We start from the raw sequence: 12,802 nt of genomic DNA, 5'->3' as shown, positions 1-12,802 counted from the left end.
TGTAGTTAAACCTTTACTCAAAAAGCATCTCTAGACCCAGCAGTCTTAGCTAATTATAGGCCAATCTCCAACCTTCCTTTATATCAAACATCCTTGAAAGAGTAGTTGTCAAACAGCTAACAGATCATCTGCAGAGGCTTATTTGAAGAGTTTCAGTCAGGTTTCAGAGCTCATCACAGCACAGAAACAGCTTTAGTGAAGGTTACAAATGATCTTCTTATGGCCTCTGACAGTGGACTCATCTCTGTGCTTGTCCTGCTAGACCTCAGTGCAGCGTTCGATACTGTCGACCATAATATCCTATTAGAGCGATTAGAATATATACAGAACATATACATGTATATATGTATATATATCTGTATATATACCTGGAGTTGCCCACCCCTGCTCTGGACACTTGCAGTCGTCACACATGGACATCAAATGTGTGATAAGCTGCAGGATTCAAACACAAGTGTAACTTATAAACACATGTTCATACTTTTATTCCACAATCAGAGAGAAAGAAACAGAGAGAGAGTGCAGGACAGACAGACAGGTGACAGTCTCAGGTGTATACACTGCTACAAAACAGCACCAGAGAAGCAGGATTTAGTGTTTGTGTTATTACGAGTGTAAACAAGAAGAGTTCCAGATGGTGCAGTGGACACATGTGTGACTGCTGTGATTAAAGCATCTTTCTTTCAGCTTAACGAGTGAACCGTCAGCTCGTTCAAACACACGTTAAAGTCCGTTTGGCTCGACACCACCGAACAGAGGCAGCAATATAACATAGCTCACATTAACAGGGCAGTGAATCCTGCTTGTGCCGTGATGTTCAGGACTGCAAACCGAGCAGCATCACTGACTTTCAGCTTGTTGTGTTTGTGGATATATGACTGACTTTAATTATCCATAAAATGATCACATTTTCTAAGGTCAACTATTGAACGGCCTTTCAATTGGGACAGCCTTCGTCGCGTCGCTGTGACGTAATCGGCCTTAAAATGCAGCCTTTAAGGCTGCAGACCCTGAATTGGGATACAGCCTAAGACTCAGAGATAATCAAAGGAAAGATGTTTCTGAATGTGTGTTGCTAGCATCAAAATATGTTTCAGTAAATACAATGTCTTAGTTTTATGTGCCAGGATTGCTTCATACTGTCAGGTTCTGTATTTCAGGTCACGGTGTTCGCCCTCCATTCTAATGTAACTCAAGTCAATCATTTTTCTGAGCACTGCTGCACTCTAGTGGTCACAGCATGTAAATAAACTCTAAGTTCACATATTATGCTTTGAATTATTTTTTCGTTCTATACACAAATAAGAACTCAAATAACTGATCCCTTCAGTCTTTTCTGTTTTGGTATTTGCTTTAATGTCGTTGTTACCATGGTGATCACAGTGATGAAAGCCCATCATCACTGCAACACTAGCAATCTCTAAAACTGAAAACTCTAGAATCCAGTGAAACCAGTCTGTGAAACTGAGCCATTAGTTCACGTGAACAGATCCAGACAGTCTTCTAGCCCTGGCACACTACAGTCCCCATCACCATGGCAACCGTCTGTCTCATGCTGCTCCCTCTTTTGCCTCCGTTTATATACACTAGTTTTTTTCCTCTCCTCCTTTTCCTCCTCTTCGTCTGTCCCCTTTTCTGTCTCCGGAGCATCATGAGGATCTTGGATCTGGACTCTTTGGAGTTTCTCTGTTAGCAGGGCTGAGTGGAGGTTCTGGTAGAACCTGCTGGCAGCAGAGAGAGAGAGAGAAAAATCACATGTTTGACAGGAAATCCAGTGAGACTCCAGTATGCCTCTGACTTTACAGCCAACCAACACACTGACCTGGATATCCTTCTATGGTTCTCCTCCATCTTCTGATTGGCTACCTGTGTTAGATAGGTGATGTATTCCTGTGGAAGTAGGAGCGTTCCATCATGGCTCAGAGGAACCTCCAGGCCATGGGTGCTACGGACTGCCTACAGGGACAAATGCAGTAAAGACATTTTTATTACTATGCTACAGTTTATGGAAGAAATGCCGACAACGAAGGTCTAATTTTACTGAATCATTGTAACTGTATTATACAAAGAGGGCATATACATGTGGGCAGCTGTGGATGCAGAGTGTCGACTACCAGAGGTTCAATCGTTAGCTACTCCAGCCTTCATGTATTCAAGTATCCTAGGCCACAGATACTGAACCCTGTGTGTGTGTGTGTGTGTGCCAGACAAGGTACTTCAGCAAAGAGCAGCTGGGGATGGAAAATGCGTTCAGCTGAATGCTGCTGTGAGTTGGCCTTATATAGAAGAAACTGAATTGAACTAAAATGAAACCTGAACAAAGCAACTGCATGAACATGTGTGGGACTGAGTGAAAATTTGTGGTAACCTCTGAGTGTCAGTTAGTGTAGAAAAGCCCCCCAAAAGAACCGTCAGTTCTCCGTCACTTATCCAACGGAGCGTTGCAGCGGCTGGAGCCCTGCTGTCATCACAGCATTGTTCTAATGAGACAACATGTCCTGGGAACCTCTCACGGAGATGTAGCCTGGTGGCATCAATCATAACGTCTCAGTACTGCTCTTATACATGATTTCATCCAACACCTAATGGCAGTGGGGCTGCTGCTCTATAGACCACGCCGTGTTAGCAGCGAGCACAGGGCAGGCTGCCACTTGCATGAAGTCTACTTCTGATCCATTCGGCTCAACAGCTGCATCACGACGGCGTGTCATCGTGCAGGAGTCAGCTGACTTTAATGTTCACTGTTTCTGTGCTTTCATCACTACTGTCAAACTCTTATAGTTACATTTCTACTTGTTACTCAGCATCTAGCTTTGATCAATAAGAACACTGTAAACTGTTAGTCTGATAATCACTGACACTGGAATTCACTTTGATGGCCTTCAACCTCCCCCAAACATCACAGCGACCTCACTCCCACTCATCCTCCTGTGCAAGCCCTCTTACAACAGACATGCACAGCAGGTTACATACATCAGGGCTGCTCAATTAATCGAACTTTAATCACGATTACGATCTGGGCTTTCAACGATCATTAAAAATGACTGAGCCGATTATTAGCCCCTCCCTCATGCTTTACTCTCGCGCTGCTCCGTGTGGAAAATCGAGCGCACCTCTCTGCATTTCGAACACGCGTCACAGCAATTAAGAGGACCCGAGGGAAGCTCGGAAAGCTAAGCAGAAGTTATTTGGAGAGTGACTGCTGTTGGTTGAAAAGAGAGGTAAAAAACAAATAATCGAGATCTCAATTTCAGTGAAAATAATCGTGATTATCATTTTTGCCATAATCGAGCAGCCCTAACATACATACAAATATAAACATGGCAATCGTTGAAAATACGACCCCCCCCCCCCCACACACACACACACACACTGATAAATGCATCAGTGTAACGAGCCCGGCCAAAAGGATTCAGATTCATTTTTAAGCATACCGTGATGATTTTTCCCTTCTTGCCGACAGTGAGGCCTGAGTTCCTGAAGCCGGAGTCGATGGCCACTGAATGCTGCAGGTGAGACGACATGTTAGACACACACACAGTTTACCTGGATAAATTATTGAGACTCGATCCTAAACAATCCTCTCTTTGGTGTTAGAGGTGATCCTAATACTTTGTAGTGTGTTGACAATGTTAGAGAATAGTGACACTAAGGCACAGGTGTCGGACTCCAGGCCTGGAGGGCCGGTGTCCTGCAGGTTTTAGATGTGTCCTTGATCCAACACAGCAGATTTAAATGGATAAATTAGCTCCTCAACATGTCTTGAAGTTCTCCAGAAGCCTGTTAATGAACCAATCATGTGATTCAGGTGTGTTGACCCAGGGTGGGATCTAAACCTGCAGGACACCGAAGCCTGGAGTTCGACACCCCTGCACTAAGGCATGAGCTAGCTGCTTTACATAACAGCTGACAGAGGATTTGTCAGCAGCATGTGCCACGTTCAGCAGTGACAGCAGCACTGCATAAAAGCTTTAAGCATTCAAATTAAAGTGTGTCAAAAAGGGTCTTTCTTTGTAAAGGTGTAAAAAGGAATTTATAGGAGTCACAGTTTTCCCTGCAAAGCTAACTGAACACAGTGTGAGAGCATCTCTGTGAGCAGGGCCTCTACAGTGGGCAGTGATCTGCGCTACATGTGTGTCGAATGGCCATAAGTGGGAACAATCGTCACGTCGTAGCCAAAGAAAGAAAACTATAAAACATTACAAATGTCTGAGGTCATCTCAGTAAGGTTTCATCTTAATCAGCTCATCACCACATAAATTGGTTTCACTGAGCGAAATGTATTTTAGCTCCTTTGAAGCGAGGCTGAGTGAGTTTCTGACCCACAGTTAGTGTTTCTCCTTCAGTAGGAGCTATGGCCATAGCAGCACTGACCTGCTCACGAACTACAGAGATGTACTGCAGCATCGTGGGTTTAAAAAACCTTCACTTGTGTGCTAGCATGTTAGGCTTCACCCTGTACCTTTCACAGCTCCTCACGTAAACAGAGCAGTGCGAGAGCACCTGAAGCTGGATGTTGTCAACTACATGACCAAAGGCAACTGGATGGTTCATATATGAAACTTGAGTCACAGTGTTACCCACACACAGTTTGGTCTTATTGTTTCACTCTCCTGTATTCTCATATTTCTTACTATGAACAACTAAAACGTCCTTGGTCTCACCATGTCCAACAACCTGAGATGGACCTTCAGCACCTGAAGCCTGGTCAAAGCCCAAAGCCCAACCGCTGCAGAGCTGAAGGAGCTACAGCATGTGGTCCAAGACTGCACAGCGTGTAGTTACGCTGGCAAAAGCCCCATTTACACACGTGCAGGCATCAGCATATACACAGATTACACAGAAACACTGGAGGACTCACCACAGTGAGGAAAGATTTAGGGGATGAAACGTGTGTTCTTCATGTCAGTAAAGATCTTGACTCCTGTCGGTGTTGTGCTTCTTAAATGTTTGCAGAGTCACTGACATATATGAACGGCAGAAACAAGTCACTAAGCATAAGCAAGGGTCACGTTCAAGCCTAAAAGATTAGTAGAGCTGCCTTTGAGAGATAACTAACCAGAAAATGTGACAAATTATTTGTTTCTCCTAAGAAAGACTCACCATCAGCTGTGCGTCTTCCAGCCGTCGGCACTGAACATGGAGTACAAAGGGCTCAAACTTCAACACAGCATCACCGGAGCACCCGGCCAGAGCAGACAGCTAGAAAACACACACACAGGCATGTGATAAAACAGCACATTCAGCCACGACGGGTATTAATCATCAGGACACCACGAGTCTCACCAGGTCCTCTGAGGTACACTTGTGATGTGAGACAAACAGCCAGGCACAGTTCTGTTTCTGGACAGCACTGCTCTCTGGAGCCTAGAGAGGGGGGACAACTGTCATGTTTCAGTACAGATTTCCATGGTTTTTGTTTGTTTGCTCCGACAGCAGTCAGGATGTGGTTTGCTGTCAAACAAACTGCAACTTAAGAAAACACCAGAGAACATGAAACCAAGACAGCAAAACAAAAGGGATGTTGAATACGTCCAACAACGATAATGACGAACGCCTCCCAGAGTGTTGCATCTTGAACCAGTCTGCAGCACTGCAACAGCGATCAGGTCAGACACTTTCACCTCTACAGCTGACGATGTGCTGACAATCAGTCTCAAGTCACACAGTCTGCAAACTACGGCAACCAGGTCAGATCAACCGGAGCCTTCAAATGATTCCAAGAACTGCTCCTCTTCTCCGATCGCTGACAGCACAATGCTCTCCTCTGCAGCTTCATGTTTCAGCTGATTTCAGTTCAGAGGTATTACAGAAATAAAATGTGAAGGCAATCGTTTTCTCCCAGCTACTTGTCATAAACATCCCTCTATAATAAAAGTGTGTGAGACTCACCCCGTCGATGAGGATGACTCTCCCAGAGCAGGAGCTGGTGGTGAAGTACTCCTCCCGGCTGTTGAGCAGAGACACGACGTGCTCGATGGCCTCGTCCACGGCGCCCTTCTTACTCAGGTCCGCTTTGTTCAGGCACTGCTTTTTCCACTGAGCGAAGCTTTTCTCCATAGCTCCGCACGCCGAGCCGCTACTTTAACCTGGTTTGCCTGTCGCATGAGCCGGCCTTCATAAGCTTTCATCCCTTTTTACTTCACGGATGTCAGCTGTTAGCTTCACGGAGGGCTGGTTCTTCTTCTTCGGTGGGACTGGAACCGATGAAGGGCAGTCAGCAGCGACACTGCCATCTGCTGTAGTTAAGTGGAAGTGTAGCTGGGAAGACCGTTTTTTGGGTGATGGCCCTTTTAGAAGCAAGTCTCTCGTCTCGGTAGCCAAAAAGGCCTCCATGCAACAATATGAAGTTCTTTGTGTGTCTCTTTTATAATAACAGTGTCCTTGGGGTCATTAGTGTTACTGCTGAAGTTGAAGCATACGCTACTAAGGTATGGTTCTTGGTGACCAACGGGCTGGTTTGAGTATGTCAGAAACTGCTGATTTACTGGGATTTTCACAGTCATTTCTACAGTTTACAGAGAATAGGATGAAAAAGAGGAAATATCCATCGAGCTGCAGTTCTCTGGGTGAAAATGCCAAAGGGCAGAGGAGAAAGGCTAGACTGCCCCAAGCCTGTAGGAGGGCAATAGTAACTTAAAAAGGGCACTTGTTAAAACCAAGGTATGCAGAAAAGCATCTCTCAGTGCAGCAGGTTCAACGCTGAAATGAAACAGATGGACTAAAGTTGCCACAGAAATTGCCACTCCTGTCAACTAAGACCAGTATACTGAGGCTACAGGTCACAAAGACTCACTGAAACTGGACAATAGAGGACTGGAAAAAACATTGCCAGCAATGTTCCCTCTAAGCTGCGCGCGTGCGCAATTGCGCACTGCTGGCACGGTCTCTGCACAGAAAATCTGCGTTGCGCACAAGAAAAAAATCTAACCTGAATTGAAATTAAAATTAAAACTTTAACAATTCTGTTCTGCAGTGTCAGTCAGTGACTGGCTGCTCCCGTATGGGATTAGAACGATGCCACCTTATCCCATAGTCCAGCCAATAATGCGATTTACATACATACGCAGCTAATCCACGTGGTCGACAGGCTATGACAGCGTCCTTATGTGCCGGTGTTTTAGCTGGCAAAGCGGCTGATGTGGAGTGAAGCCACATCAGCCGCTATTTATGTCACTATTTATGGGGTAAAACTGTGGAATAGTTTTACTATAGATCTACAGCAATGCTCAGGAATTAGTAAGTTCATGAAAAAACTTCGAAAACTGATTTTGGAAGAATATGATACCGATAAAGATGATCACCCATTGTATGTATAAAAATATCAAATTATATCCAAATTATATCAGTCACGGTAGCCAAGTTTATATAGGTTCTCCTCGTGTATCGTGTGGAGTATGTGATGATGGGAATTAGGTGAATTATGTGGGATCAATAAGATGTTGAGCAGGGGTAGGAATTAATAAGTATGTTCATACTTCTTCCTACTCCTTTTCAGACCAAACATTGTTACATTATGTCAGACGATTTTGTTTTATTTCATTATATATTTTTTGTTTATCTGAACACATACGTGTGTGTGTGTATATCTACATATATATTCGTATCTGTAAATGAAAATATATGTAGTGTGTATATATTGTTTTTTGTTTTATATGTCTGAAACAAATAAAGATACAATACAATACAATACAATTAATGACTAGGGATGGGTACTGATAAGATTTCCACGATTCCGATTCCATTTTTGATTCTGTTTAACGATTTGATTCTTTATCGATTCTTTTAAAAAAGGAGAACACTAAGGTCGATTAGCTTAGAACTTTATATCTTCTCTTTGAACAAGATAGAAATTTAGGAGTAACATGGCCTTACAAACCCAACAGTGAGATCTTAAGAGATCCAGCCTGTGGCTCTTCAATGGGGTGTCACAGGGTCCCCAGGAAAAAAATGTAAATGTAAAATAATAAAATAAATATTCTTCTGTAGCAACAACAAAGTATAACATAAATTATTCTGTAGCAATTACACAAGAATATCCAGTAATGTCCCTGCCTACAATTAAACACATTCACTTACTGAAAATCATCTGCTGTGGCAAACGGGTGCAAGCCTTTGACCACAAACTGAGTCACTGCTCGGTGACATTCGTCTATCCTGGCCTGAAAGGAGACGCTACCAGTAGACTGCAGCGAGAACTGCCAGCATCTGAGCCAGACTCTGTCTGTCTCATCATGGTCACTAAATGCACAGTAATGGCAGGTTTGTAATAAGGCAGATCGCGCTAACATAATATGCACTGTTAGTTGATTATTTACCTGCTGCATTAACGGGAGAGGACGTGCAAACGTTACCGCTGCTGCTGGGTTGAGATTCACGAGTCCGGAGCGGAATTAAAAACACGACATTCATTTAAGGTCATCACGTGTTTTTTGCATATTCGCAGTGTTTCCTCCCTTAAATGAAATATCTACTTTGCAAGTATTGCAAGTTGCCCTGTTGTCATTCGTTCTGTAAAGTATAACCAAACTTTTGAGCGTTTGAGCCGTTTAGGCGCCGTGTTTCCTGCCAGGTAAATGACGCACCGCAACGTGGTGACGTCATTCGGGGCGACTGGAATCGATAAGGGAATCATTTGCAAAAATGGCAAACAATTCCAAGGAATTGAAACAGTGGGAACCGGTTCTCAACAAGAACCGGGTTTCGATACCCATCCCTATTAATGACAACGTGTACAACCATTGGAGACGTGAGCAGGACAGACGGAACAACTGACGGACAAAGTGTGGACTTTATACCAGTTTTTAAATTGTGTTGATCGGCCACGTAAAACCAGAGTTATGATAAAATATCTGCAATGTTTGGTTTTCTTCCTGAATACTGTCGTTGTTTATGTTTACTGCGGGAAGAAACGGTAAAGACGATAGTGATACATCTGCTGCTGTCAGGCCTGCAGGTATCAGGCTGCTGTTCTCCTTCATCTCATAGTGGACAGAAATTATTTTTGGAGCGGCACAAATAATTTGTGTGGCATCAGATTTGATGCAGAACAGCTGATTGTTCTGTAAATAGTTTGAAATGTTTGTTTAAAAACGCCTTGGCTGCATTTTTAGGTAAACAGCTGCAAAAAACTTTGTTGTTTGCATAACTCAGTTACTTTTTTGAAGAAGTAACTATATAATTAATTGCCCAACATTGGTCATTATATCCTGTATTTTGCAGACAGAGTTACAGACTCTCTCCCAGACCACAGACTCAGAATACAAGTCAGAGCTTTATTTAAAGAAAGTTGTGTTTTCAAAATTGAAGTTCAAATTATTTTTTACTTCTAATAGTGTTAACATGCTGCACAGGTCATGGACAGTTAATTAAAAGTAGTCTAACATAAATGCTGTAATTTGATTACTTTAATAAAACATGTAACTTGGATGGATTCGATGCCAGCGTGACCACAGTGCTCACGTCTGCTGTCGCTCACAGTGGTCCAAGGGACGCTCAGGGAGTTTGTGTGTTCGCTCAGACACGTGAAACATTAGAGGGAACATTGATTGCCAGGTATGATAAGTCTTGTTTCCTGTTGCGACATTAAGATGGTAGGGTCAGAATTTGCCATAAACAACTTGAAAGTATCCATGCAGGATCCATCCAGCCTTGTATCAACAGTTCAGGCTGCCGGGGGTATAATGGCGTGGGGAATATTTTCTTGTTGTTGTTGTTTTTTGTTTTCAAATAAATTAAAACCAACAAAGACAGATGATAATATGACAGTGACTTTATTTGCTTGGCACACTTTGCTCTCCTTGGCCCCCACTGAGGATTGTTTAAATGTTACAGGCGAACTGCTCATTGTTGCTGACCATGTCAATCCCTTTATCGTCACAGTGTACCCAGGAAATGCCTTCTCTCGGTCCACAAAACACATGTAGACTGGTTTGGAAAACTCCCATGGACCCTCAAATATTTTTGAAAGGATAAATAACTGGTCTAGTGTTCCGCGACCAGGTTAAAAATTGCATTGTTCCTCCTCTATCCGAGGTTGAACTGATGGACAGACTCACATTTCCAGTACCCTGGTATAGACCTTTCCAGTGGAGCTGAGTAGTGTCATCCCCCTGAAGTTTGAGAACACCCACCACCTTATCAAAGATGGGATCCACCACCCCAGTCTGTCATTTCAGAGATACCATCCAGATGTCCATGTGATATGGTATAGAGGTGTGTCAACCAAAACAGCCCTACAACATCCAGAGCATTCAAGAACTCTGTGCACCCCAGGGGCCACAAAGAAGTTGTCTAACTACCTCAGTGACCTGGCCTCAGGAGAGGGCTCGTCGTCCCCCTTGTCCCCAAACTCAGCTTCTTCTACAGAATGTGTGTCAGTGGGATTAAGGAGGCCCTCGGAGTATTCCTTCCAACTCCCAACTACCTGAGCACATCAGCACCCCACCCCCACTATACACTGTGTGAGCAGAGCACTGCTTCCCTCCTCAGTTGCATGAAAATTTGCCAGAATTGCTTCAAGGCAGACTGAAAGTCTCGATCCATGGCCTCACCAAACATCTCCCACACCAGCGTTTTTGCTTCAGCTACGATCCGAGCCACAAACCATTTGGACTGCCAGTACCCATCAGCTGTGTCAGAAATCCTACAGGCTAAACAAGCCTGAAAAGCAACACCTTGCAGTTGCAGCTCCTTGCAGGAGCCTCAGCGATGGAGGTGTAGAACGTTCCATTCAGACTCAGTGTCCCCAGCTTCCCATCAAATCTTTTGTAGCTCTGCTGGGGGTGGGAGTTGAAGATCTCTTAGACTGGGGCCTCTGCCAGGCATTCCCAGTGCACCTGGCAAATTTGGGTGTGCCAGGTCTGTCCGACGTCTTTTCCCACCACCTGATCCAACTCGCCACCAGGTGTTGATCAGTTAACAGCTCTGCCCTTCTCTTCACCTGAGTGCTACTTAGGATGTCCTGGTGCGTTGTGCACTTATGAACATCCTTATGTGTGAATACGGTGTCAAACTACCGTGACTCTTGAACCACTGGTGCAATTGCAAAATTCCAGCAGTTCCTGAAAGCAGCAATTCTGTGCTTTTTACTGATATTAGGGTCATTATGGTAATCCTAAGCAAGGCACCACATCCAAGTTTTGGCAAAGAGCACAGAAAACAAGACAGCAAGCAGCAAAAATAAAACAACAAAAAACACGATAAAGAGCTCTTCGTCTGGTCCCCTCACACAGGACCTGTTTGCTTTTGGAGACTACCAGGGGGCAGTAAAAGTCCCTGGACAACATAGTCCCTTGGATCACTGGGACACACAAACCCCTCCACCATGACAAGGTGCTGTAACAGCCACTATGGTGTGGTGTCCCTCTAAGACACCCAAGTCGAGGGTTGATGGTGTCATCAGTTTGTGCCACTGCTCTGCTCTCTCTCTCTGTGATTGTGTGGACATGTGCTTGCACGCTAGTGCATGAGGAGGGACGGATTTTATGTTTTACCCCTCCAGACACCTTTGTTTGCAACGTTATGGGTTGTACGAACACTGTGCGCTATGTTTGTTAAGCTGCAGCCGTTCAACCGGGCTTATATGGTTGATGAAGAGAAGGTATATTAAAGAACACACTGTGGAATTCCCAACACCAGTGTGGGTGTGTATTCTTCCGCCTAGCCTGCTAGGTGTTTTGCCGCCTCTTCTCAACCACACAACACAACCCAACGTTACAGTGCCAATACATAGAGGGACTATGACAGTAGTATGGTTCAGTTTTTCTAAATGTTTTCATTGTAGTAAAACAAATTCTAAGAGCATTAGGGATGCTCACAGCAACATTAGTCACGTCAGTTGCATCTCTGCCAGTAAGGACATCAGCTGCTGTCAATCTGCGTAATCAGAAGATCACTCTCACCTGCCTGCCCACCTGTTCACTATCCTCGCCTGCTCCGCTTGGAAGGACGCTTCCCTCTCGGCTCATCGACACCCCGGACCTTCTCTGGCTTCCCCCGCAGTGCCGCTCACCCTTGTCTCAAGTAAGCCACCCACACATTCCACAGTACAGTCATGTCCCGTCCCTGGCGGCGCATATCGCTAACTCCTCTCTCTCTGATTTCAGACCCACCTCTCTGCGAGACTTTTCCTGTGCACTTTCACTTTTCACTTGTAAATAAATTCACTTTTGCATCGAACCACTCCGAGTTCAGTGTCTGCTTTTAGGTTCATTCCTGTGCCGCCCGTGACGTAGCTCTGCCTCCCAGGACATGAAGCAGGCATCGAGGAAATCCAGGCCCCAGAAATCTAGAGGCCCCCCAGAGCACGAGAGCCCATGGAGGACCACCAGAGGGGCAGTCGCACCACCCACCTAGAAAAGAGCTGAGGAGAGCCCCAGAGGGGGGGGAGGGTCACCAGCAGCAGCCACAGTGCAGAAGCCACAGGGGGCCATGGTGACAACCCCGCAGGCTTTGCTGAGAACTGGCAAAGTCAGGGTGGAACGATCACCGGGCCCAGAGATCTGAGAGCCAGGGGCCCTCCACACCCCAGAAGGGGCCCGACCAAGCCACGGGCTCCAGGCCCTGCCAAGGAGCCGCCAGGAGTGAGCCACTACATACCTGGGCACCTAGCCCCTCCAGGCCCCCACACCTGGAGGGGCTTCAGATGTTCCCAGAGAGGTGGGGTCTATGACCCGACCTGGCACATGGACAAACAGGCACACACAGACACAAACATGCATTCCCACCCTCGTGCACACATATACAAATACTCAGCACTCGCACAACACGGAGACACACAGAACTGAACGCAGTACACGCA

At 45.2% G+C, this 12,802-nt stretch overlaps 1 protein-coding gene across 1 annotated transcript; it reads right to left on the bottom strand.

Annotated features, from left to right (window-relative positions):
* Window positions 1-584: 584 nt before the first annotated feature.
* On the bottom strand, window positions 585-6,203 carry tyw3 (tRNA-yW synthesizing protein 3 homolog (S. cerevisiae)). The gene is made up of 6 exons (XM_085389774.1): window positions 5,893-6,203; window positions 5,287-5,367; window positions 5,104-5,202; window positions 3,435-3,506; window positions 1,823-1,956; window positions 585-1,721 (listed from the first exon to the last, which is right to left on the bottom strand). The coding sequence occupies exons 1-6, from the start codon at window positions 6,058-6,060 to the stop codon at window positions 1,478-1,480; spliced, it is 798 nt and encodes a 265-aa protein (XP_085245900.1). The 5' UTR covers window positions 6,061-6,203; the 3' UTR covers window positions 585-1,477.
* Between the last annotated feature and the right edge of the window lie 6,599 nt (window positions 6,204-12,802).

Source organism: Rhamphochromis longiceps, linkage group LG18 (assembly GCF_057381845.1).
Source record: "Rhamphochromis longiceps isolate RC_006_pf linkage group LG18, R_longiceps_female_GT1.1, whole genome shotgun sequence".
Taxonomy (NCBI): domain Eukaryota; kingdom Metazoa; phylum Chordata; class Actinopteri; order Cichliformes; family Cichlidae; genus Rhamphochromis; species Rhamphochromis longiceps.
This window is presented reverse-complemented; position numbering and strand designations above follow the sequence as displayed.

Excerpts from the sequence above, each read along its gene's own strand:
- tyw3 (XM_085389774.1), bottom strand. The coding sequence starts at position 6,060 with ATGGAGAAAAGCTTCGCTCAGTGGAAAAAGCAGTGCCTGAACAAAGCG. Across the intron at positions 5,368-5,892 it reads GAGTCATCCTCATCGACGGG|GCTCCAGAGAGCAGTGCTGT; the intron begins GTGAGTCTCACA and ends CCCCCTCTCTAG. Across the intron at positions 3,507-5,103 it reads TGGAAGACGCACAGCTGATG|CATTCAGTGGCCATCGACTC; the intron begins GTGAGTCTTTCT and ends TCTCACCTGCAG.